Source organism: Alexandromys fortis, unplaced genomic scaffold, assembly GCF_014885135.2.
Source record: "Alexandromys fortis isolate MF-2015 unplaced genomic scaffold, M_Fortis_MF-2015_v1.1 scaffold_121, whole genome shotgun sequence".
Classification (NCBI taxonomy): Eukaryota; Metazoa; Chordata; class Mammalia; order Rodentia; family Cricetidae; genus Alexandromys; species Alexandromys fortis.
The window spans coordinates 4,484,876-4,512,470 of record NW_026068037.1 but is presented as its reverse complement, the minus strand read 5'-3'; the positions used below and the strand labels follow the sequence as shown (position 1 = coordinate 4,512,470).

At 37.8% G+C, this 27,595-nt stretch overlaps 1 protein-coding gene across 1 annotated transcript in view; it reads right to left on the bottom strand.

Annotated features, from left to right (window-relative positions):
* The window catches only part of Kcnh8 (potassium voltage-gated channel subfamily H member 8), a 462,775-nt gene that overhangs the window by 18,853 nt on the left and 416,327 nt on the right, over nucleotides 1-27,595 (bottom strand). The window contains exons 14-17 of the mRNA XM_050165081.1: nucleotides 15,842-15,880; nucleotides 7,703-8,061; nucleotides 5,141-5,247; nucleotides 2,594-2,670 (exon numbers count right to left, since the gene is read on the bottom strand). Coding sequence (XP_050021038.1) covers nucleotides 2,594-2,670; nucleotides 5,141-5,247; nucleotides 7,703-8,061; nucleotides 15,842-15,880 — 582 coding nt within the window. The remainder of the gene's footprint in view (nucleotides 1-2,593; nucleotides 2,671-5,140; nucleotides 5,248-7,702; nucleotides 8,062-15,841; nucleotides 15,881-27,595) is intronic.

The window sequence follows — 27,595 nt, the reverse complement described above, 5'->3', positions numbered from 1 at the left end:
CTCTAAGATTCAGTTAAGAAATAGATCAAGCCTTTAGAACTCTTCCATGTTTGTGTCAAATGGGAGTGGGAAGAAGTCCACTGGCAATATGGGTAGTTTTAGACAGGCACTCTCTAACGTGAAATTGCGCAAAGGAATGCTGATATTCAGATTACCAACAACATGTCTAGTTGCTTTTTTTCCCTCCTGTTTATAAAGCATTCTATTTTTAAATCTTAGATCTCTAGTCTTCATACCATGTGTGCCTGGTACCTACAGAGGCTGGAACAGGTCCTGGAACATATGGAACTACACTTGCCGGCAGTTGAAAGGCACTTGTGTATGGCAGGAACCAAACCTGGGTCCTCTGAAAGAGCAGCCAGTGTTCCTAATACCTAACATTGGAGACATCTCTCCAGCTTCTTCTGTAGTTTCCAGTGTGATGTTATTTGGAGGATCCCATATAGTTTGGATTAGTCACTATGATTTAAGAAATGTCAGTCCAGTTAAGAAGTTCTCTGTACTGTCATTTCTGTCCTCCTGATACTTTCCCCTCTTGTTAGTCACTGTTTCACTTTGGAAACAGTGGGATGGAAGGAGAGGTGGCAGCTGACTACAAATCTTCACTAAGAGAAAACCCAAGTTTAGGAGAAACCTGGGTTGTGTCCGGCTGTTACTACAGATCATTGTAAGTTTGTGTGTTCACAGGAATTTCACTCATAAAATTCTCATAATTAACAGCACATGCTGGTTCTATTCAGGATGATGACATGTGAGTTCTAACTTCAGTCTGGACTCTCTTACCCTCTTCCTCTTTACATGTCTGTCCCATGGTCCAAAAGCATCCCAGAGCTTCCTGAATTTTCATGTGAGTCTCTCCAGACTGCTCTATAGCTAGGCTACTAAGGACCCTCAGGCCTTCTTTTCTTTGTTTCTGGGATGAACATGTTTGAGTTGTCCCTGCAATCAGAGGTCCCCGAGGCCTGACCTCCAATCACCCACAAGTTAACTCATCAACACACATTTACTCTTCACCTTCAAGTTTTTCCTTTCTGTTTCTCCATCATGCTTCATTCACTACTTCCAAAATAATTATTTGCATCTAAATGTCTCAGAATGTGTTTTAAACTACCGTTGTTTGGGGAAAAGCAGTTAAAACTGAGACAGCAACCAAAAAAACTATCAGAAAGTAGGCCAACTGTTCCACAAGGCACGGTTTCCTAGATGAAATGTCAACCTGAATGAGAGGTGTTACTGGAGAGACAAAGCATATTCTAAAGCTGACTCTTGGTGATGGTTAAATGAATACAAGACGAAAATTTACTTAACCTCCACATATTTTAAAATGGATGAATTTTATAATACCCAAATACATCTTAGTAATGTTGTTAAAAATTATTTTCTTTTATAAGGATAATCCTAAGATTAAGAGAGGTAAAATGCTACATAGGAAATGAGTGTTAGAGAAAAAGCGAAACTTAGGCCAAAATGAGAAGTCACATTTCCCCATGGACTAGAAATCTTGCTTTAGCTCATTAATACTGGAGGATATCAGTTAAATAAAACACCTGCTCAGAATGTAACTTATACTGAAAACAAAAGTTGCTACGTGCTGTCAAGGTTGTGGAAAGCACTGTAACATCAAAGAGGCCCTCCCTGGTGTCAGATTCAAGTCCATTCAGGTAACGTGTTCTCTAAAAGCCTGTCCTGGGGCAGGCTGGCTCATCAGTCTATGACAGAAAAGGTGGAAAACAGTAATCAAATAAAGAGATTAAAAATGCACCCTTCAGAACATCTAGAAGATAAGCCATTTCTTTTGTAAGAGAGGTTGCTATTACAAAAACACCTATGGGGGAATAGGAAGCCAGATGGTGACCCATGGAGAGATCTCTCTGCTCTGCACAGGTCCCTGAGTGGGAAGAGTGGGGAATGCCTTCGGGCTCATTGGTGCATTTCTGCTGGATTTTGTGAGCATGGGCACCAATGCCATGTTGGCGCTTCTGCTTCCTTTTCCACTGTGCTTATTCCACTCGTCTCTGCTGAGTGCTGTAAGGGACTGATGGGACTGTACTTTGCTGTCTGACTGTCACTTCTGTTTGGACAATGGGTTAAAGAGCATGTATTCCTGCCTCCCTACTTATACATGGGGAAATGGAGCTTCTGGTGAGTTATGTCCAGGGGCACAGGGGGCTGTTATGTCACAGTGCTTCTGCTTTAGGTAGAATTCGATATCCTTCTTTGTAACATGATTAATAAAAACCCAGAGACGGAAATTGGGCTTCAACCAAAAGGTCAGAAAAGCAAAACAACCAGTCACTAGCTTCTACCTCTACCTCAGTCTGAAATGGCAATCCTGTCTCCAGGAATCTCAGAATGAGACTGTGTCTGAGAGCTGTCTCCTCCCATCTTATATTCTTGTCTAGGGCTGGGATTAAAGGTGTGCACCACTACCACCAGGTTTCTATGGCAATTAGTGTGCTTACTGGGATTAAAAGTGTGTGTCACCACTGCCTGGTCTATAAGGCTGACCAGGGCAGCTGTTTTACTCTCTTTTCTTCAGGCAAGCTTTATTTATTAAAATACAAATGAAATATTGTTATACTTCTCTCCATACCTCACTGTTGAGCTTGTTTATCTGCTGCTTGGTTTCTTCAGCCTTGATGAACAGAACAGCGGCTCCGATCTCTGCATCTGAAAAGCAGCATGCACAAAGTAGCCTTTAGGAACACATTGTGTATTCAGGCTTTGGGATGGCTTCAGTGTGGAAGGAAGGCTGTCACCTCAAACAACCCTGCTGCCTGAACTCATGGGTTTTTTCTTCCCAGGACCAGACAAACCTCTTTTCCTTCATTGGGCAGGAACTCCTATTCTCTGAGGGGCAGACTCACAGCACAGTGTTGGGACTGCACTGGCTGTGTGTGTCCTCACACACCACCATCAGCATGTTCTAACACTATATCTCTGGGTCTTTTCATTTTCATTGTCACTCCCTATGCCGCCCACACTGACCATTGGAAAAGGAATTTGCTTTGCCCATGAGAACATTTCATTCCAGTCCTGTTTCAGGGACTAATCTCTCTTGCATGCTTCATATTTTTCCCACTCCATTGCTCTCATTTCTGAGTTCTCTTCTCTACGTCTCCCTACTCTGTCCAGGACGAGAAGCACAAATCAGTAATGTCTTTGGCAAGGAAAAGATTTGATGATGTGACAGAATTAGCCTGCCACTGATTAGTTGTGAATAGAATACTTGTTTGCAAAGAAGAAAAATCACTCAGAACAGATCGAAGTAGATAGAAGAGCTGATTTTATAGAGATGTTTACAGACAGTCAACAGACCACTCCCATCATATACAATAGGCTCAATGTCCTTTATTTATGGCTAGAAACCAAATATGAGTGAGTACATCCCATGTTCCTCTTTTTGGGTCTGGCTTACCTCAGGATAGTGTTTTCTATTTCCATCCATTTGCCTGCAAACTTCAAGAAGTCCTTGTTTTTTACTGCTGAGTAGTACTCTAATATGTATATATTCCATACTACTGAGACCTCAAGAACAATGGCAATGGGTTTTTGATCCTACTGCACCTATTGTTTTTGTGGAAGCCTAGGCAGTTTGGAGGCTCACTTTACTAGACCTGGATGGAGGTGGGTGGTCCTTGGACTTCCCACAGGGCAGGGAACCCTGATTGCCCTTTGGGCTGACGAGGGAGGGGGACTTGATTGGGGGAGGGGGAGGGAAAGGGGAGGCGGCGGTGGGGAAGAGACAGAAATCTTTAATAAATAAATAAATAAATAAATAAAAGTTTTCATTAAAAAAAAAGACTTAATTAGGGGAGCTGGAAGGAGTAGAGGGAGGGGAAACCGGTCAGGATACATTGTACAGGAGAAGAATCTATTCTCAATAAAAAGACTGAATTAAGTAAAAAAAAAAAATGCAGTGTGAAGACAGGAGAAATTTGGTGGCAATTCAGACACGGTATATGTATGACCATAGAAGAAGGACAGGTCTAGGCAGAACTGAGACTCATTTAAAAAGTAGAATAAAGAAAATTTTTTGCTTAAATATTTGAGCAGGGGGCTTAATGATGGGACAAGGAAAAGGAAGAAGTTAAGAGGTGGGTGGGTGGAAAGGCCAAGGCTCTGTACATGGCCCCCAGGGGATCAAAAGGAAAATGCTGCTGCTAAGATTCACAACTGGCTTTTGTGACAAACACAACAGTTTGATGTAATTATTATTTCCTTGACTGTTGCTTCAAAGTAAAGCCAACATGCAAAATTTAATTGAGTTAATGACCTTAGACTCTGTTCTTTCTCCAGTTGCATCAAGTCTTAGGTGGACCTTCTGTTTTGTCAGAAGGCAATGAGTGCTAGAAAGGATTAATTTCCAATAAAATTCTAAATTTACTTAAGAGTGGAGCCTCCTCCCTCTTGTCTTTCTCAGGTTTGGGCTTATGCAGGGAGTGGCTAGCTAGCAGGAGAATGGAATACAAGGATCTTAACATTTGGTCAGAAGCAGGGAATGACTGGGCCAAGGTCTTCCATACCAATTTTCTTCATTGCTTTTTATCTACAAGTATTTAACAGCCTTTCAGTGTCTTGTCTTTATCAAATGAAGCTGTTTTCCTTAGAGTTTATTTCTCATTTCTGGACCTGATTATATTGACAGGTCCATTTTATGGATGAGATTGACAGAGGTGGAAAGAGGTCAAATTGGGCTCGAGTTGGAGGTGTCTTCACACTAATTCACCATCCTTCCAGGTTGATGTCTCAGAGTCAGCTGTCTTACTTCATTTCAAGGTTGTTTATTCTGATAGTCTGAAGAAAAAACCTCTCATGAAATAAATGATTAAGGACTACCAACATTTCCGGAGCACACAAACAAACATGATATTTCTGCTAGGTAGTGTTTTTGTGAGTTCATCTGTATGTATAATAGGAAACTAGGACACCCCTGATGATTACTCTGTCAAGGATGGTAAATGGTGGGCATGGGCCTGATTAGAGAGCAATGGCAAACGATTACTTTGGTACCTGGAAGTGGCTCCGACCCAAGTCAAATTACTAAATGTCTTATATAACCCATAGGATTAAAAGGCTACAGTGTCAAACACCACATTAGAGAAAACATCAGTCCCAAAGATGATTAACAGGTGCTTACCTCCAAGGGTAGGGGAAATTCTGGGCTCTGACCTGATTTGTTCAGAGCCAAAGTCAAAAGTCTGAGTCTCCTTACTGCTATTGCCATCTTCAGTTCCATCAACAATCCTGCGTCAAGTACAGGAAATTAGTTGACTGTGCACTTAGCTTTATGAATTCCAGAATTTATAGAATACCTCTAGGACACTTGTATTCAATTTCTAAATTCCTGGTGCCATAAGGTGCCAGCCTCACAGTAGCTGCTTTCTGTGATAATGCTTGGGGGCATGACTGCTAGCTGTGTGTTTGTAACATGCTCTGCAGAGCTTGAAAACAAGTTTTAAAAAGAAGTGTGAGTCATTTAAGGATTTCTGTATTTTTCTCAATATGGGACACATGGCACAGCATGAAGTGTAAGCAAAGTTAACTGCACTTAGGGCTTACTCACTTTACAATATGAAACTCGAAACTTTAAAGATGTAGATGTGGTTCACATTTTAGCTTACATTTTATTTTTGTTGAACATTGATGATATAGAAATTAGACTTATTTATTCTTAGGCTTAAAAACCAGGCTAAGAACACACACACACATATTGTATAATATTTATTTGTATTCTGACAAATAAAACTTGCCTAAAAGATTAGAGAAGCAGAGCAGCCATCAACCAGAAACTTCTTACCTTTACTAAACTTCAGACTGAATGGGGAGAAACCCTGTCTCTACAAATTCTCAGATTGAATGGGAGGGGGTCCTGTCTCTACAATTCTCAGACAGAAAGGGGAGGGAGTCCTGTTATTACAATTTCTTAGACTGAATGCGGAGGGGTCCTGCCTCTACAAATTTTCAGGCTGAACGGGGGAATTTTGTTTCTACCCACCTTATATTTCTGTCTCTACCTCCCCAGAGTTGGGATTAAAGGTAGGAGTTTCCCATGTGCTAGGATCAAAGGTTGAACTCCCAAGTGCTGGGATCAAAGGTGTGAGCCACCATCATTGGGATCTGTTTCTCTTTTAGACTAGTTTAATCTCTGTAGCCCAGGGTGGCCTTGAACTTGTGATCTTCCTGCCTTCTCCTCTCAAGCACTGGGATTAAATACTGCTTGGTCTCTATGGTTAACTATTGGTTAGCTCCATCATCTGATCGTCAGGCAAGCTTTATTTGTCAGAACACAAAATATCACACACACAGCACACATACATTTTACCTCCATCTAGAAGAAAACATTTTAACTCAATGACTGAAACATCGCAGAAAACAAGATCAATGATAACTTTAGACAAAGACCTAAAACTATTTATATGAGTATTAAAAATTTTCATTTTCTCAACGTTTTTATGGTTGTTATTATTATGTTGTTATTCTGGAAACTGAATAACATGTATACAAGGCAAATGTGTTCAACCTAGCTTTGGCCCCAGCCCAAGTGTTTAAATCACTGAGAGGCGTTGAGTCTTTTTCCTTGGTAAATGGGGTCTAATTTGCTCACTGCTGAATGCAAATATTCTGTGGAAATATATACGGAAGGATACAAAATTAAAAAAAAATGACTGTCCCCAGTCATTTACTACAAATGCTCAGGAAATGCTCACCATGTAAAAGAACACACATTCATGGGACAAGTGTGTGATCCTACTGTCCCTTCTCTTCCAGCTCCAAGACTTTTCTAATTAAAAGTTATCACTCTCCTTTGCCATTCAGCCTAATGTGCTGTACACAGATGCTACAATGTTTTTTTTTTTTTTTTTTTTTTGCAAGTGACTAAAGAACGAGTATATTAGAGTCAGTATTTGGTTTACAAGTAGAGAAAAACTTTGAATATAGCTTCCAGTTCTTACTATTGCTGAGGGCTTTGACAGAATATTTAAGTCTTGAGTTTTATGTTCACAACACTATAGGAAGAAATAACACAAATGACTTCTGTTGACTCCAGGAAGAGTAAATACAAAAATGGATGGAAAAATCACCTCAAAAGGTTCGTGGAAACTAGGAAGTACTGGGGATATTTTCCTCATGTGGGTGCTCAGGTGTTGGAGATTCTGATGTTTTTTTAGTGCCTCTCTGGCACCACAACATGGGTTTTCTACCATCTCAATTCCCTTTAATCAGTTCTAAAGTGACTTTAGTTTCAGTGCGAATAAAAGCGGCTTTACTATATAGAAGAGGAGTAAAACTATCTTTAGTTATCCATGGATAACAAGCAGAATATTGTGGCAAGGACAACAGACCATAATCATTTATCATTTCAACCTGTAGTTCCATTTTTATTGTTAATTCAATTATAAGTTGCATCATGAGAAGTTGAGATAAATTACTACAAAGAAGAAGTGATAAATATTTCCTGGAACTCCTTTAAATGATTATAAGTACAATTTTCATAGCACAAGTATACACGTGTGAGTACATATAGATGAAAACAGTCCCCATGGTTCAGGAAAACTGAAGAATTGAGGCGGTGACCTTACTTATGGGACAGAAAGGCTCAAAAGCTGTATAATTTACAAGGCATGTGCTTGTCTGTTTCTGAGCACATGCAGAAGTATGGACACTCACCTGGGAAACTGTTGTACCCATGCATTCTTACCTTGGACTGAGATCTGGGGTTTCCGCAGTATTCAGACTGCAAAGCTGTACTTTTAGGTGCTTCTCTTTCCTTCTGCCATGGTTAGGTGGGTCAGTCTCCTGCTTGGTTTTAGGGGAGGTGGCGGTGGAGACTCTCATTGGTGAGTGAAATGGTACTGTCCCTGAGGCTAGTTGCTTTAGGCTTAAACCTAGACAACTCTTATTACTTCCAATCTTTTTATTGCATGAAACAGAGGATCCCCTTGTATAGATGGGAGAGAGGGATGTGGTCTCCTCTTCCTCCACCTCTTCCTCCTCTTCCTCATCTTCCACAATGGATGGAAGTCTCTTGTTGATGCTTCCATTCCCCTTGGGTTCTGCCTAGATCAGTGGATAATACAGATTAGTACATATCGCCAAGAGGCATATCATTCATGCCAAAGGTTTTACTGAAAAAGATCAAAATCCTTAGAGATTAGTAAACCTTAGTATGTTTTGATCTTAATTTCCAAGTTTTAAAAGGTTCTTTAGTTTTCACACCCAGGCTTACCTTCTCTAAAGAAAGACATTAAGAGTCACAAAGGGGCCTGGCGGTGGTGGCACACGCCTTTAATCCCAGCACTTGGGAGGCAGAGGCAGGCGGATCTCTGTGAGTTCAAGACCAGCCTGGTCTACAGAGCTAGTTCCAGGACGGGCTCCAGAGCCACAGAGAAACCCTATCTCAAAAAACCAAAAAGAAAAAAAGAAAAAAAAAGAGTCACAAAGGAAAAAAGCTAAGTAACATATAAAAGCAGACTTATGACTTCTCAATGGAAAAAATGCAAACCGGAAAAGTCCTGTTCAGACATTATGTGGACACTAAGAGACCATGGATGCCAGCCCAGGCTACTGTACCCAGCAAAACGTTCAATCACCATAGATGAACAAAGCAAGATATTCCATGACAAAACCAGATTTAATCAATACTTAATTACAAACCCAGTCCTATACAAAATACTAGAAGGAAAACTCCAACCCAAGAAAGCTACATCCACAAAACTGCAGACAATAGATGATCTCACAGTAGCAAATCCCAAAGAAAGGAAAAACACACAAAATAACATCATCGACAATGAAAACTAAAATAACAAGAACTAGCAAACACTGGTCATTAATATGCCTTAATATAAATGGCCTTAATAGACCTAACACACAACTGGTGCAGTGATCCTAATAACTAACAAAATAGACTTCAAACTAAAATTAATAAAAGAGATAAAGAACATCATTTTATATTAATCACAGAAAAAAATCTATGAGGAGGAAATCTTGATACTGAATACCTATGCCTCAAATACAAGGAAACCCTCATATGTAAAAGAAAGACTACTAAGTCTTAATTCACACATTAAACCCTACACACTAATAGTGGTAGACTTCAACACCTCATTCTCACCACTGGACAGGTCTGTCAGATAGAAAATTAACAGAGAAATAAGGGGACTCACAGGTGTTATGACTCAAATGGGCTTAGATATCAATAGAATATTCCATCCAAACATAAAAGAATATACATTCTTCTCAGCACCTCATGGAAACTGTCTCAAAAATTGGTCACATACTCGATAACAAAGTAAACCTCAACAGATACAAAATATTGGAATACATCATGTATCTTATTGGATCACCATGGCTTAAAATTAGAATTCAACAGCAATGCTAATTCCAGAAAGCCCACAAACACAAAGAAATTAATCAATGCTCACCTGAATCATCAATGGGTCAAGGAAGAAATAAAGAAAGAAATTAAAGACTTCCAGAAATTTAATGAAAATGAGCACACAACATAACCAAATTTATGGGACACAATGAAAGCAGTGTTAAGAGGAAGAAAGTTCATAGCACTAAATGCCTACATATAGAACCTGAAAAAAAACCCACACTAGTGAGTTATCAGAACTCCTGAAAACTCTAGAACAAAAAGAAGCAAACTCACCCAGGAGGACTAGATGACAGGAAATAATCAAATTGAGAGATGAAATCAATAAAATCGAAACCAAGAAAATTATACAAAGAATCAATGAGACAAAGAGTCGGTTCTTAGAGAAAGTCAACAAAATAGACAAATTCTTATCCAGACTAATGAAAAGACAGAGAGAGAATATCCAAATTAAAAAAAAATCAGAAATGAAAAGGGGGATATTACAACAGACACGAAGAAAATCCAGATAATTGAAAACCTGTATTCCACAAAATTGGAAAACTTAAGTGAAATACCAAAATTAAATCAAGACCAGATAAGCAAATTCAATAGACCTATAACTACTAAAGAAATAGAAACATCAACCAGAAAAAGAAACATTCATCAAAAGACTCCCATCCAAAAATAAGCCCAGGGCCAGAAGGTTTCAAGTCAGAGATTTTCAAAGAAGTAATATTATTACTCCTCAATTTTTTTCACACAATAGAAACAGAAGGAAACTTTTTTTTTATGAAGCTACAGTTACCCTGATACCAAAACCACACAAAGACATTAGTAAGAAAGAAAATTACAGACCAATTTCACTTATAAACATTGATGCAAAAATACCCAATAAAATACTGGCAAACCAAATCCATGAACACATAAGAAAAATCATCCACCATGATCAAATTGGCTTTATCTCAGAGATGCATGGAAGATTCAACATTAAAAAATCTGTCTACGTAATCCACCATATAAACAAATTTTTAAAAAACCCACATGATCATCTCATTAGATACTGAAAAAACCTTCAGCAAAATATAACATTCCTTCATAATAAAGATCTTGGAGAGAGCAGGGATACAAGGAACATAGGTAAACATAATTAAGGCAATATACAGCAAGCCAACAGCAAGCATCAAACTAAATGGAGAGAAACTCAAAGAGATCCCAGTGAAATCAGGAACAAGACAAGTCTGCCTGCTCTCTCCATGTTAAATCAATATAATACTTGAGGTCCTAGCTAGAGTAATAAGACAGCAAAAGGAGATAAAGGGGATACAAATCAGACAAGAAGAAGTCAAACTCTCACTATTTGCTGATGATATGATAGTTTACATAAGTGATGCGGAAATTCTACCATAGATTTCTCCAACTCAGAAACACCTTCAGTAATGTAGCAGGATACAAGATCAACTCAAGAAATCAGTTGCCGTCCTTTACAAAAAAAATAAAAAATAAAAAAATAAATGGGCTGAGAAAAAAAAATCAGAGAAATAGCCACAAATATTGTAAAATATCTTGGAGTAATTCTAGCCAAACAAGTGGAAGACCTATATGACAATAACTTTAAATTTCTGAAGAAAGAAATTCAAGAAGACACCAGAAAATGGAAAGATTCCCCATGCTCTTGGGTAAGTAGAATTAACATAGTAAAAATGGCAATCTTACCAAAATAAATCTATAGATTCAATGCAATGCCCATCAAAATCCCAGCAAAATTCACCATAGACCTCAAAAGAACAATACTCAACTTCATATGGAAAAGCAACCCAGGATAGCCAAAACAATCCTATACAATAAAGGATCTTCTGGAGGCATTACCATCCCTGACTTCAAACTCTATTACAGGGGTACAGTACTGAAAACAGCCTGGTACTGGCATAAAAACAGACAAGACCACCAATGGAACCGAATCAAAGACCCAGATATCAATCTAAATACTTACAAACAACCGATTTTTGATAAGGAAACAAAAAAATATAAAATGGTAAAAGGAAAGCATACTCAACAAATGGTGATGGCATAACTGTATATCAACATCTAGAAGAATGAAAATAGATCCATATATATATTGCCATGCAAAAATTAAAGTCCAAATAGATCAAAGACTTCAACATAATACCAACCACACTGAATTTCATAAGAGAAAGTGGGAAGTTCACTTGAATGCACAGGAGACCACTTCCTAAATATAACCCCAGTAGCATAGACACTGAGAAAAACAATTAATAAATGGGACCTCCTGAAACTGAGAAGCTTCTGTAAAGCAAAGGACAAGGTCATCAAGACAAAGCAACAGCCTAAAGGATGGGTTAAGATCTTCACCAACCCCACATCAGACAGAGGTCTGATCTCCAAAATATACAAAGAACTAAAAAAAAAAAAAAAACTTCAAATGAATAAATAATCCAATAAAATATGGGGTATAGACCTAAACAGAGAACTATCAACAGAGGAACCTAAAATGGTTGAAAGACACTTAAGGAAATGTTCAACATCCTTAGTCATCAGAGAAATGCAAATCAAAACAAATCAGAGATTCCATCGTATACCTGTAAGAATAGCCAAGATCAAAGACACTGATGACAACTTATGTTGGAGAGGATGTGGGGTAAAGAGAACATTCCTCCAGCCTTGGTGGGACTGCAAACTGGTACAGCCACTTTGGATATCTGTATAGTGATTTCTCAGAAAATTAGGAAACAACTTTCCTCAAGACTCAGCAATACCACTTTTTGGTATGTATTCAAAGGATGCTCAATCGTGCCACAAGGATCTGTGCTCAACTATGTTCATAGAAGCTTTATTTGTCATAGCCAGAACCTGGAAACAACCTAAGTGGTTCTCGACCAAAGAATGGGTAAGGAAAATATGGTACATTTACAAATGGAATAGTATGTAACAGAAAAAAAATAAAATCTTGAATTTTCTGGGCAAATGGATGGATCTAGAAAACATCATATTGAGTGTGATAACTGAGACCCAGAAAGACAAATATCATATATACTCACTCATAAGTTGCTTTGAGATATAAAGCAAAGAAAAACCAGCCTACAATTCCCAGAGAAGATAGACAACAAAGAGGGCCCCATGAGAGACATATATTGATCTAATTTACATGGGAAGTAGAAAAAGGCAAGATCTGAGTACATTGGGAGCATGGTGACCAGGAGAGAGGGTTGGAGGGGAAGGCAAAGGAAGAGAGTGGAGTGGAGAGAAACATATTGCTCAATAAATACAATTAAAAAACAATAGAGACAATAACTGATGTGGGGTAGGGCAGTAGAGTGGGGAATGGAAGAGACAAGGCTAACTCCTCTGAAGTAATACAGTGCTTCTTTCTTAGACACAGACATGATCTCTGGGTATGCTCACTAGTCAGTTTATTTTCAGAAAATAAATTCATTTTATGTGCTTCAGTCTCCTTTCCAGATCCAGTTGTGTGTACACAATTACAAATAGTTCCTAGTAAAAATCATAGAAAGCAGCTGAGATTATTATTTGATTTTCATGAGCTGCTATTGTGATTATGCCAACCAGTGGTTGGTTCATTGGTAATTTGAATTTGTGATATCTATAATAAATATAATGAAACAACAAAAATACTGTGGTGGCTTAAAGGCCCTGGCTCATTTAGCTTAGGTGTTAGCCACTAAATGAAATAAACTATTAGTTATTCAATTTTTTATTAATCTAAATACCTCAATTTTTTTAATAGTTCCTAGCTCCATATTTTTTCTAGCTACATATAATTATTTTAATCAACTCTGCAGCTTTGCATTCTTTATTGGAAAGTCATGGTGCTGCTTTTCCTTGTTTATTTTGTTTTCAATAGCATTTAATACTTTGTGTTTTAGCAAAAATTGGACCCTCATGGAATTGTACAGGATCACTTTATACTTTTATTGTAGGACAGAAAAATTAGCTTGCCATGCTAAAGATACAACAGGGCAAACTTTTAAAAGAAATGAAAAATCTTAAATACAATCTAAATTAGGTCTGTTACAATGGCATTGAAAATTTACTCATTCCTTTATTTGAAGAAGTCTCTAATGGTTCTATTAAAATCCTCTGACTGAGAACTTATAAAATGTTTGTACTTATGCTGGTTCACTTACGTCTCATAATTCCACTTTGTCAAGGAGTCTATTGCTTTGAGTAAGTCTCTTGAAAATTGACTCTTACAATTAAGACAACAGTTCCTACTTATATCAAGAATTCATTCTCTTACAAGCAACATTGTAGACTGGCCCTAAACTTATGCCTTTATTAGATACCTAGCCTGCAATTAGTCTCCTCTATTCAGGAGAACTCATATGTGGTTCAAATGGGGAATGTCTCTGAGTGCCCCAAATGTCTGAACACCTGATTATCAATTTGTGGCATATTTGGGGAGGTGATGCAGTCTTGCTGGAGAAAGTAGTCACTGGGGGTGAGCTTTGAGAGTTCACAGTCTTGCCTTAGTTCCAGTTTGTTCTCTCTGTTTACTGTTTGTGGCTGAAGATGTAATCACTCATCCTCTGCACTGGTCACCAAGTATGCCTGTTGTGCTCCTATCATGACGGACCCTTGTCTCTCTGCAATGGTAGCCCCCCCAAAACTCTTCCTCCTATAAGTTGTCCTGATCATCGGATTTTACCACAGAAGCAGAAAGTCACTAAAGTGACTCATTACTTTCTTCAGGCATCTGTGTAATTATAAATACAAATGCTTCAAAATTGTGACTCCTAATTTCATAAAGTGGATATTAATGGGAATAAAAGTTTATATATTCTCTCATATAAGAGTAGTGGGTGACCACTGCTATCTGTGAGCTTAGCATTTACAAGTTTAACTGAATTATTGTGGATTATTATTTTAACCTGGCAAAGATGTGTTACATTTGTTTATGCTGTGGAATATTACTTGAACTATGTGAAGGTATGTTACTTTTGTTTCTGCTGCCTTGATTAGTGATGAAAAGATGTGTTACATTTTTTCTATGCTGCATTTGTATTTATGTCTTGTATTTGTTTCACCTTCACTGCCCAAGGCATCTGATTAGCCAAATAAAAACCTGAATAGCTAGGTACGGAGGGATAGGTTGGGCTGATGGGCAGAGATACTAAGTAGGAGGAGAAATCTATGCTCTGGAGAGAAAAGGAGGAGAGAATGAGAGAGAAAAAGAGGGATACACCCTAGATCAGAAGTCAGGCTGTCAAACACTGGAGGATGTAGGAAAGTAAGATATAAACAAAGAAAGGAAAAAAAGTCCCAAGGCAAAATGCAGACAAAGAGAAACATTAAAATAAGAGCTAAGATAAGGAAGAACATTCATAACTAATAAGAACTCTCTGTGTCATGATTTGGGAGCTGGTTGGTGGCCTAAACAAAAAGCCTGGTACACTGAATGCAATGCTTTAATTTTAAACTATGACCCTTTCATGCCTCTAACGGAATAATGTGTGTGTGTGTGTGTGTGTGTGTGTGTGTGTGTGTATGCATGTGTGTGTCTAGCAGTGGGCATTGAAAGCACCGATGCAGCCACAATAAACATTGGGCACAACATGAAGATGCAGATGGAGAGCATCTGCTTGCAGTTTGCATGTTATTTAAGTCAGTAAAATACTTCTCCATTAAAACTCTGGTAAAAAGGTTTAGCCAAAGATTTCTTATTCCTTTCGCATAGCATGTTCAACAATAAGGAGCAGTGCCATCTGTGTGGCAGACACAAGAAGAACAGATGGGGACACTTGGAAGAAGCAAACAGATCAAACTAGGCTTGCTCTATTTCTGTGACACTAATCCGTATATTCATTTATTTAATGTGGCATCACCACAACAAGCCAAATGCAAAAGCAGTTGACATTAAGAAATAATAAAGAAAAGTGAGGTAATTGATGAAATGGAGACCAAAGTACAATGCATAGAATCAATCAAACAAAATAATCAGCTTTTTGAAATGATAAAAATGGCAACCTTTAGTCAGAGGAACTAGAAGTAAAACAAAACTGAAATTAATAAAATTAGAAATAACTCAAATGAGATCCATGGAATTGAAAAAATATTTCAGAAACTTTATTTTAAAAAATATAGAAGAAATGGATAAAATCCTAGACATTATTCTCTTCCAAGATATTAGCAATGTAAGCAAGAAATGGGGTTTAAAGAGTTGTCTTTGTCTCTCTACAAAGAAAACCCCAGCGCTGAACTGGCTGCTGAATTCTATCAATTTTATCCTTTAAGGAAGACATAGCATCAACATTCCTCAAAACGCTCTGTAAAATGGAAAAAGAAAGACCACTACCAAACCTCGTTTTATGATGCCACTTTTACCGTGATACCAGATCATGGTAAGTTCTAAACACGCAGAATAATGGTTGAGTTCTAGGTCAACCTTGGCAGCATAGCAAAAAAACAGAAAATAAAAAAATATAAATCAAAAGCCAGCCATACCTGTGAGACTGCCGTTTTGTTCGATAATCTTGATATTACCTGAAATAACAAACAGACTGTTTAACAACCATTTTAGACATTTCAATGAAGTGTGTGATAACAACTCAACAACTGAATTTTTAAGATCATATCACTCAACAAAATGAAAAAAGTCCTGCCAATCAAATTGAGACATGTCATCAAATACAAGAAATATTTCAAATCTCAGACATGCAAAGATACACCTTGGAATGACTTATGACCCCAGAATATATCTTGTATAAAGCAGAAGAGTACCCTAAAATACATATTTTCTATTATTTAAAATCTATGGAAATTATGACATATTCTTAAAACATACTCTGGTATTACCCATATCTTTTTAACGTAATTACAGCTTCTTTTATTTTTTTGTGTTAATAGATGCTATAAATTAACAAAATTTTATTCACATGTACAAATACACTTAAAATAGCTCATATGGTGAGTCAGACACATTTTCTAAATTTGTCTCCCATTCATCATTTACATCCTGAGATGTTTAGAGAAGATGTGTCATTACTTATGCGCATGTGGCATCATTATTGCATGTATACAAATACATGTTTCATCAATGTTTAATTTTATGAAAGCAGTCAGCCCATTCTGCACCTGCTTAGTTGTGTAAATATGCATTAATCAGAAGTATTTTAGGCATAAGTTTGCAATAATTCTTGAAGCAGAGACAAATAAAGGCAGTTGAATAATTAAAAATGTAAAAAACAAGACAAAATTATGGCGCTCTTGATATTATGGTAGACATGAAAATGTGCTTCAAAAAATCCTGTTATTTACAGCTTGGGCTAAAGAAAGAACAATGACATCTAGGAAGCTTCGATGTCTGTGAAAATGAGATGGTGAACTTAAAGTCTTGGGATGTGGGTGGGTATCCAACTCCAAGTCTCTTGACTTAAGGTTTGGCATGAGTCTGCGTCTCAGGTGGATTTTTTCTATTAGGGCCTCACAATCATCCTTGTGCCTATGAGTAAACATGGGATCTCATTAGAATATAGGTTTTGATGCAGGGGGCCTGGGCTGAGTTTGAGAATACATTTTTATTCTTGTAAATTCTACTGATGCTGCTGACCATGAGAAAATTGGAGGGCAAAACATTATAGCTAGCATTATGGTTATTGTCATTCTTTGCCTGTCAGTTTAGCATTCAGCATGTGATTAGCATCTTGAGAAGCATTTTCAGGCATAATGCCTGTGCACTCTCATTTTGATCCTCTAAGGTAGGTACTTTAAAACATCCATACCTCTAAATAGGAAATAAAAGTACTAGACAATATAAAGACTGTCCCAAGGTCTCAAAGCAGCTTGGAAGTGAGAACAGATTAGCAGCTACAGGTAGCAAACATGACCACATACTTTTATTTTCAATTTAAGGTTTTATTATTAGTAGTATCTTTATTAAAATATCATTACAGCATTTCCTCCAATTCCCTTCCCTTCTTCCAACACCCCCACCATGGCTCCCCAACTTGATACCTAGCAAATTACTGGCCCCCTCCTCCATATATGGTTGCGTGTATATAATATACAAATGTAGATATAACTTGCTGAGTCTGTCCAGTGTTGCATGTGTATGATGTCAGGACTGACCAGTTGATACTGGATACTCAATTAGAGTATTCCTCCATGAAGGAAGGCTACTTCTCTTGTTTTCAACGTGCCTTAGTTGCCTGTAATTATTTATTTAGGTGCCGACCTGCATGAGATGTATTTTTATTCATTTATTTTCTTAGATTAACAAACATGGCATTATCTCATCTCTTACAGGACTTGAATGATGCCCAACCTGAGGCGCCACTTTGTAGTAAGGAGGATCAGGCTGCGTCCCACCACCTGACTAGCTTAAGTCTCGAAATAATCACATAGAAATTGTATTAATTAAATCACTGCCTGGCCTGTTCTTTCTAGCTCTTATTGGCTAACTCTCCCATACTAGTTTAACCCATCTACTTTAACGTGTATCGCCACTTGACTGTGGCTTACCGGCATGAGTCTAACCAGCATCCATCTTGGGCAGGAGAACCATGGTGTCTGTCTGTCTCTGCCCTTCTCCCCTGAATTCTGTTCTGTCTTCCCTGTCTACCTGAGATCTGCCCTATCAACTAGGCCAAGGCAGTTTCTTTAATAACCAATGAAAGCAACACAAATACAGAAGGGCCTCCTACGCCATGGACTCATTTATGGTCTAGAGTCAAGTGGGATTAGTAGACTATATAATATAATACACACATATATGTAATTCACTATATATATATATATATATATACATATATATATATATATATATATATATATGAATTCATGCTTGGTAAAATTCCAGCAAAGATAAACTCTTTGAATAAATAAATAGTTCATGTTTTGAAGAGTACATGATACATTCATTCTAGTAGCTAACACTTCATGCTCTTCAAGTTTATGTATTGGAAATCTAAGAATTTACAGATAAACTTGACCCTCGAGCTTCTGGCACAAAGGATTTCATACCTATATGGTAACAGGTTACCTTGAGAACTTGAGAGTATGTCTTTAACAAATCAGACTCTAGCATGTTAATTCTAGTGGAAATTTCTTTCAGTTAGTAATGGGTGGGGCATAATAACCCAGGCTTAAAAAATATTCAGGTCAGGTTATAATAACTGTACAAGATAAATCCAATCCATTTCAGCATCCAAAGGGTAGAGCCTTATGAGCCCCCCATTCATAGCTAAGAAGCTATAGGCAATTGATGGTTTCTGGGTGAGAAAGAGTGAGTTTTTTTTCAGATGCATAGTCCCTCCACAGGTTGCTTATGGTTCCATGGATGATCCCATCCCCAAGTGCCAAAAATAAAAATAAAAAAGAGTGAGCTTCAAACACCTCCTACCTGATCCTAAACCATCTAAGATGGTGAGCAGCAAAACTAAACTTCCACTCAATAAACTCCCACTCAATATAGGGGGGGCAAGAAACTGATACCAAACAATACAACCAACAACTTCACTCCAGAGGTCCAAGTCCTAGCTCCTAGCACAAAACAAAAGGAATATAAAAAACCAAGACAATATCTCTTTCCAAAGACCATTAATACAATAAGAATCTTCCCTAACAAGGACAAACCAAGATGTATCTGGAGAAACAGAATTTGAAATAACAAAGATAGACATAGTCAAAGAGTTCAAGAAGTTTAAAGAGGAGATGAATGAACTTAGAGGCCAGAAGAAAACCTCTGATGTCCAAAAAAAAAACAAAACAAAACAAAACAAAAACAAAAACAAAAACAAAACAAAAAAACCACCCCACAAACCATTAACTAAATAAAATAAATGACATCAGTTCACAATATGAAAAGTGAATTTAACAAAGAGAATGAAATACTAAGGGAAAAACAAGCCAAGTGAAACAAATAAAAAAATTCAACAACTCAATAAAAAGATTCAGGAAAGTTTAATTAATAGGCTAGATCACAAAGAAGACAGAATATCAGAACACAGAGAGGAAGTAGACTATTCTGTCAAAGAAAATGATACATTTAGGGGGTTGCAGTGATGGCTCACCAGTTACGAATCCACACTTCTTTTGAAGAAGACCCAAGATCAGTTAGCAGCCCCACACTGGAGTACTCACAATTATCTGAGCTCTAGTTCCAGGGAGATCTGACACCTGTGGCCTCTGCAGACATCTGTGCTCACATGCATAAAGTCAACAAACATGTATACACATACATAAACAAAAATAAAAAAATCATAAAAAAGAAAATTATGTTTAAAAAAAGAACCTCACAAGCTGGTCAAAGGGCAAGCCTCCTGCAGGCAGGCTGCTCCAGCACCATCCCCATTGGACGCTGTGATTGACAATTCTTAGTCTGTCCTCAAACTCACCCATCCCATGAGAACTCAGTGGTTCCCTGAGAAACAGACAAAGATTGCACAGAGCACACCAAGAGTAGCTTTCTGAGACACAGACAGCAACTATGAGGATTGGATCAAGAGGCAAAGACACTGCCTGTACCAGGTGGAGGAAGAGATGGGTAGGTGCCCATGCAAGAACACATTATATTCAACAACCAAAAAAGCAATATGGCAACATCAACACCTAGTGGTCCTACAACAGGAAGACGTGAACATCCTCCCTCAGAAGAAGCAGAAGAAAATGACCTAAAGTTTAACTTGATGAAGATGATAGAAACCCTTAATGAGGAAACAAAAATTTCTCATAAAGAAATGGAAGAAAAGACAAACAAAAAATTGGAAGAAATCAATAAGTCTCTTAAAGAAAACCAAGAAAATCAAGAAACAATCAAATAGGTGACGGAAATAGTTTAAGACTTTAAAATTGAAGTAGAGGCAATAAAGAAAACACAAACTGGGGGAACCCCGGAAATAGAAAATCTGGGAAAATGAACAGGAACAGATGCAAGCATAACCAACATATTACAAGGGATGGAAGAGAGAATCTTGGGAATTAAAGGTACTATTCAGGAAATGGATTCATCAGTCAAAGACAATGTCAAATCCAACAAATTCTTAACATAAAATAACCAGGAAATCTGAGACACCATGAAAAGACCAAACCTAAGAATAATAGAGATAAAAGAAAGGCACAGAAAATATATTCAACAAAATCATAGAAGAAAACTTTTCCAACCCAAAGATGGATATTCTTATGAAGGTACAAGAAGATTATAGAGCACCAAATAGACTGGACCCCCCAAAAAAGTCCCCTCACCATATAATAATTAAAACACTAAACATACAGAATAAAGAAAGAATATTACAATTTGCAAAGGAAAAAGACCAAGTAAGATATAAAGGCAGACTTATCAGAATTATATCCAACTTCTTAATGGAAACCATGAAAGCCACAAGGTCCTGGACAGATGTGCTGCAGATACTAAACAACCCTGGACACAAGCCCAGAGAACTATACCCAGCAAAGCTTTTAATCACCATAGACAAAGAAAACAAGATATTCCATGACAAAACCAGATTTAAACTATACTTAACCACAAATCTAGTCTTACAAAAAGTACTAGAAAGAAAACTTCAACCCGGGGAAGATAGTTGCACCCACAGAAACTCGGGCAATAGTTAACCTCATACCTCACACCAGCGAATTCCAAAGAGGGGAAGCATGCAAACACTACCACGGAGAAATAGCAAGAATTACCAAACATAGGTCACTAATATCAATAAACTCAATTCACCTATAACAAAATGCAGGTTAACAGGAGGATACAAAAATAGGATCCATCTTTCTGCTATATATAAGAAACACCCCAACGTCAAGGGTTGGGAAAAGGTTTTCTAATCATATGGACCTAAGAAACAAGCATGTATCACTCTTCTAATATCTAGGAAAATAGACTTCCAACTAAAATCATTCAAAAAAGATGGAGAGGGACACTTAATATTCATCAGAGGAAAAATCAATCAAGATGAGCTCTCAATTCTGAACATGTATACCCCAAATACAAGAGCACCCACACATGTAAAAGAAACATTACTAAAGCTTAAATCCCACATCACACCCACACATTAATATAGGAGTCTTCAACACCCCACTCTCACCAATGGACAGGTCTAATAGACAGAAACTTAAGAGAGAAATAAGGGAACTAACAGATGTCATGACTCAAATGGACTTAACAGACATCTATAGAACATTTCACCCAGATACAAAATAAAATACTTTCTTCTCAGCACCTCTTGGAATCTTCTCTACAACTGACCACATACTTGGTGACAAAGCAAACCTCAACAGATACAACAACAACACTAATTGCAGAAAGTCTAAAAACTCCTGGAATTTGAACAATGCTTAGTTGAAACACCTCTGAGTCAAGGACAAAATAAAGAAATTAAGAACTCTCTAGAATTCAATGAAAATGAATGCAGAACATACCCAAACCTATGAACAACTATGAAAATAGTGCTAAGAAATTAGTATGGGCACACCAGCTAGTTCCTTGGGCAGCTGAGGAGAGGGAGCCTGAAATGGCCCAATCCTATAGCCATACTGATGAATATCTTGCATATCACCATAGAACCTTTATCTGGCGATGGATGGAGATAGAGACAGAGACCCACACTTGGAGCACTGGACTGAGCTCCCAAGGTCCAAATGAGGAGCAGAAGGAGGGAGAACATGAGCAAGGAAGTCAGGACCGCGAGGGGTGCATCCACCCACTGAGACAGTGGAGCTGATCTAATGGGAGCTCATCAAGGCCAGCTGGACTGGGACTGAAAAACATGAAATCAAACCGTACTCTCTGAACATGCCAGTCAATGAGGGCTGACTGAGAAGCCAAGGACAATGGCACTGGATTTTGATCCTACTGCATGTACTGGCTTTGTGGGAGCCTAATCTGTTTGGATGCTCACCTTCCTAGACCTGGATGGAGGGGGGATGACCTTGTACTTCCCACAGGGCAGGGAACCCTGACTACTCTTTGGACTAGAGAGGGAGGGGGAGGGGAGTTGAAGGAGGGGGAGGGAAATGGGAGGTGGAAAGAAGGTCAAAATTTTTAATAAAAAATAAATAAATAATAAAAAAGAAAATAGTGGTAGAGGAAAATTCATAACACTAATGCCTACATAAAAAAATAGAGAAATCTCACACTAGCAACTTAACAGCATACCTGAAAGCTGTAGAACAAAAAGAAGCAGATTCACCCAGGAATAGACAACAGGCAATAATTAAATTGAGGGCTGAAATCAAAAAAATAGAAACAAACAATACAATGAATCAAAGAAACAAAGAGCTGCTTCTTTGAGAAAATCAGCAAGATAGACAAACACTTATCCAAACTAACTAAAAGGCAGAGAGGCAATATCCAAATTAACAAAATCAGAAATGAAAAGGGGACATAACAATAGACACTGAGAAAATCCAGAAAATCAGTAGGTCATACTTCAAAAACCTGTACTCCACAAAATTGGAAAATTTAAAAGAAATGCACATTTTTTGGGATATACCACATACCAAAATTAAATCAAGACCAGTTAAACAATTCAAATAGGCCTAAGGAAACAGAAGCACTCATCAAATGTTTTCCAACAACAACAACAACAACAACAACAACAAAATCCAGGGTCTGATGGTTTCAGCACAGAATTCTACTAGAACTTCAAAGAAGAGCTAATAACTATACTCCTCAAATTCTTCCACACAATAGAAATAGAAGGAACACTGTCAAACTCTGGTTATTCTGATACCCAAGCCACAGAAGGGCTCAACTAAGAAAGAGAATTATACACCAGTCTCCTGCTTGAACATTAATGCAAAAATACTTAATAAAATACTGGCAAATTGAATCCAAGAATACATAAAAAAAATCATCTACCATGATCAAGCTGGCTTTATCCCAGAGATTCAGGGATGGTTCAACATAAAAAAAAAAAAAAAAACTCTGTCATTGTAATCCACCATAAAATTAACTGAAAGAAAAAAGCCACATGAACATCTCATTAGATGCTTTTAAAAATCCAACACTCCTTCATGATAAAGGTCTTGAAGGGATCAAGGATACAGGGATTGTATCTAAACATAATAAAAGCTGACAGTCAACATCAAATTAAATGGAGAGAAACTCAAGTGATTCCACTAAAGTCAGGAACAAGACAATGCTGTCTACTCTTTACATATCTATTCAGTATAGTACTTAAAGTTCTAGCTAGAGCAATAAGACAAGAAAAGGAGATCAAGGGGATGCAAATTGGAAAGGAAGAACTTAAACTTTCATTATTTGCAGATGATATGATAGTGTACATAAGCGACCCCAAAAACTCCACCAAAGAACTCCTACAGCTGATAAACACCTTTAGTAATGTGGCAGGATACAAGATCACCCCCCCCCCAAATCAGTAGCCCTCCTATATACAGATGATAAAAAAGCTGAGAAAGAAATCAGAGAAACATCAATCTTTACAATACCCAAAAATAATACAAAATATCTCAGGGTAACTCTAACCAAACAAGTGAAAGGCCTGTATGACAAGAACTTTGTCTTTGAAGAAAGAAATTGAAGAAGACTTCAGCAAACAGAATGATCTCTCATGGTCTTGGATTAGGTAGGACCAACATTAAAAAATGACAATCTTACAAAAAGTAATCTACAGATTCAATGCAATCCTATCAGAATCACAATCACAATTCCCACAAACGTCGACAATGCTCAGCTTCATATGGAAAAACAAAAAGCCTAAGGATAGTCAAAACAATCCCGTACAAGAAAGGAACTTCCAGAGGCTCACTACCCCTAATTTCAAGCTCTATTCTAGATTTATAGTGTTGGACATATATTGACATAAAAACAGACAGGTAGACCAATGGAATTGAATAGAAGACCCTGATACTAATCCACACACAAATGAACACCTATTATTTGACCAAAAGCTAAAATTATACAATTAAAAAAAGCACCTTCAACAAATGGTTTTGTCATAATTAGACAAAACCAACTGGAGGAATGCAAATAGAACCATATTAATTTACCCCACATACAAAATGTGTGTCCTAATGGATCAAAACCTCAATATAAGTCCAACTACACTGAATCTCATAGAAGAGAATATAGGAAGTACCCTTGAAGATGTGGACACAGGAGACCACTTTCTAAATACAAAACTAGTAGAACAGACACAGAAAGCAACAATTAATAAATGGCATCTTCTGAAACTGAGAAGCTTTTATAAAGCAAAGGACACAGTCAACAAGACAAAACAGCAGCCGGCAGAATGGGAAAATTTTTCAACTTTCAACAAACCCACATCTCATTTCCAAAACATATACAAAGCTCAAGAAACTGGACATCGAAATATCAAATAATCCAATTAAAACATGGGATACTGATCTAAACAGAATTCTCAACAGAAGAATCTCAAATGGCTGAAAGACACTTAAGAAATTGCTCAACATCCGTATCTATCAAAGAAATGCAAATCAAAATGACTCTGAGATAGCATCTTACACAAGTCAGAATTGCTAAGATCTAAAACACTAGTGATGATAGGTTCTGTTGGAGAGGATGAGGAGCAAAGGGAAGACTCCTCCACTGTTGGTGGGAGTGCAAACTTTTACAGCTGCTGTGGAAATCAGTATGGTGATTTTTCAGAAAATTGGGACTCAATCTACCTTTAGACCCAGCAATATCACTCTTGGGAATATATCCAAAGGATGCACACTTTTTTTTTTTTAACACAAGGGCTAAACTGTGCTCATAGAAGCATTATTCATAATAGCCAGGATTGGAAAACAATCTAGATGCTCCTCAACTGAAGAATGGATAAAAAAAAAATGTGGTACATTTACACAATGAAGTACCACTGAGCGGTAAAACAAACAAACAAACAAAAAACCCAAAAAACAAACAAAAAAAAGACACTTGAAATGGATGGAACTAGAAAAAAAAAAACATCCTTAGTGAGGTAACCCAGACCCAGAAAGAGAAACATGATATGTATTTATTCATAAGTAGATATTAGACATAAAGCAAAGGATAACCAGTCTATAGTCTACATCCCCAGAGATGCTAGGTAAAAATGAGAATCCTAAGAGAGACATACATAGATCCTCCTGGAAAGAAGAAATAGACAAACCTCTTGAGAAAATTGGGAGCATTGGAGGGAGAGCAAAAAAAGAAGGTGAGGGGAGAAGGGGAGGGGAAGGAGAACTGAGAGAATTAGATGGTCCTGATGGGGAATGGACAGAGAGGGAAAGCAAGAAAAGAGATGTCTTGACTGAGGGAGCCATTATGTGGCTAGCTAGAAACCTGGCACTAGGGAAATTTTTAGGAATCCACAGGATGACCCCAGCTAAGAATCTAAGCACAGTTGAGAGGATGCCTGATGTGGTCTTCCCCTGAAATCAGATTGATGACTTCCTTAATTGTCATCATACAGTCTTCATTCAGCAACTGATGGAAGCAGCTACAGAGATCCACAGCTAAGCACTGGGCCAAGCTCCTGGAGTCCAATCAAAGAGAGGAGGAATGATAATATGAGTAAAGGGGTCAAGAGCTTGATGGGGATAGAAACAGCTGCCCTGAGCAAGTGGGTGCTGACTGATCTGGACTGGCAGCAGGGAAATCTGCATAGGACCAAACTAGGCCTCTGAGTGTGGGTGACAGTTGTGTGGCTTAGGCAGTCTGTGGGACTGGCATTGGGACGGGATTTATCCCTAGTGCTTGAACTAGCTTTTTGGAGTGATTTTCCCTGGAGGAATACCTATGTCAAGCTAGATATGGGGGAAGGGCCTTGGTCCTGCCCCAGAGTGATGTGTCAGACTTTGTTGAGTCCTCATGGGAAGATTTTCCCTCTCTGAGGAGTGGATGGGGGTCGGGGGAGATTGTGTGTGTGGGGGAGCTGGAAGGGGGGGTGCAAACTGGGATTTGTATTTAAAATGAGAAAAAATTGCTTTAAAAAGTAATAGTAAATTCTCACAAGTGGACTATGCATGAATTTTGAAACACCATGAAAAAAAAAAACACAAATCACAAGAAGAAAAATTCCATGGCAAAATATAGATTAGATATCCATGGAAGAAAGTTTGCCATAACTAAGGATGGAGATACCTGTTTGATATAAGAGACACACAGAAAACCAAACAGAGAGGACCAGAAAATAAACATCCCACAGCATGCTATGGTTAAGTAGACAAACAATAAAAGGGTAAGAGAAGCTACAGGAGAGAAGTAAATGACTCATGAAAAGGCAACTCCATTAGAAGAACATCTAACTTCTCAATGGAAAATTTTCAATCCAAAAGACCTTGGAGCAATATGCTGTAAGTTCTAAATTATCCCACATGCCAGTCCAGATTATTTTACCCAGCAGAACCATCTGTCAGGTTTGAAGGAAAAAGAAAAACTTTCCAAGACATAAACAGGATAACTAAATCCATATCCACCAAGCCGACACTATAGAGAATACTAAACAAAACAAAACAAAACAAAACTTAGAACTGAGGAGAAGCATAGCATAACCAAAAGGTTACAGAACATCAGTATGATAACTGAACACTGACAGCTTACTTGAACCATATTTTCAACACTTCAGAATTGTGTGTAGTTTGCAATGCCTGAAGAAGCCAGGAAAGAAGAAATGTTCATACTTGACCCAGTTTCCTTAACTCATATTTTCTTAAATTTCTTCAAATCCTCAATTATTCTAGTAGAATTTCCATGGGCAGAGAAAATATGAGCAAAATATACATTGTCTCTCTCTGGACAGAATGTATAGGACTTCTGTCACAGATGACAGAGAGATGATGTCATGCCTTGCATTTGAAGTCTGTGGCCTGCTTCTCATCACTTCACCTTCCTCATCCACAAAGGATTCTTACATAGAATTGAAGTTTCAAAAATATTCTTGTATTGTTACATTTGTTAAGCATGCCGTCTACTGTCTGCATCAAGAGTAATTCACACCAATAAATGTTAACTTTTTTTTTTCTGATATGACAACTATGAACCAAAGTTTCAGTAACTGAGGTCAGTGCTACTTTAAGATTTACATAGATAGGCTCCTACCGCTTCAGATCAGTACATGCAGAGGCCTTCACAGACCAGCCATACTCTTTTCACATGTCAATTCCCACCAAATCATTCCATACCACAGAGCCATGCTTGTCAGCACAGTACCAAATGAAGGCCTTCAAATCATGAAATGACTTGACTTGGCCCTGTATTTTGTGTTACCTTTGTTATTTCATTTTTAAAAAGGAAGACAGAATCCAGGCATGGTA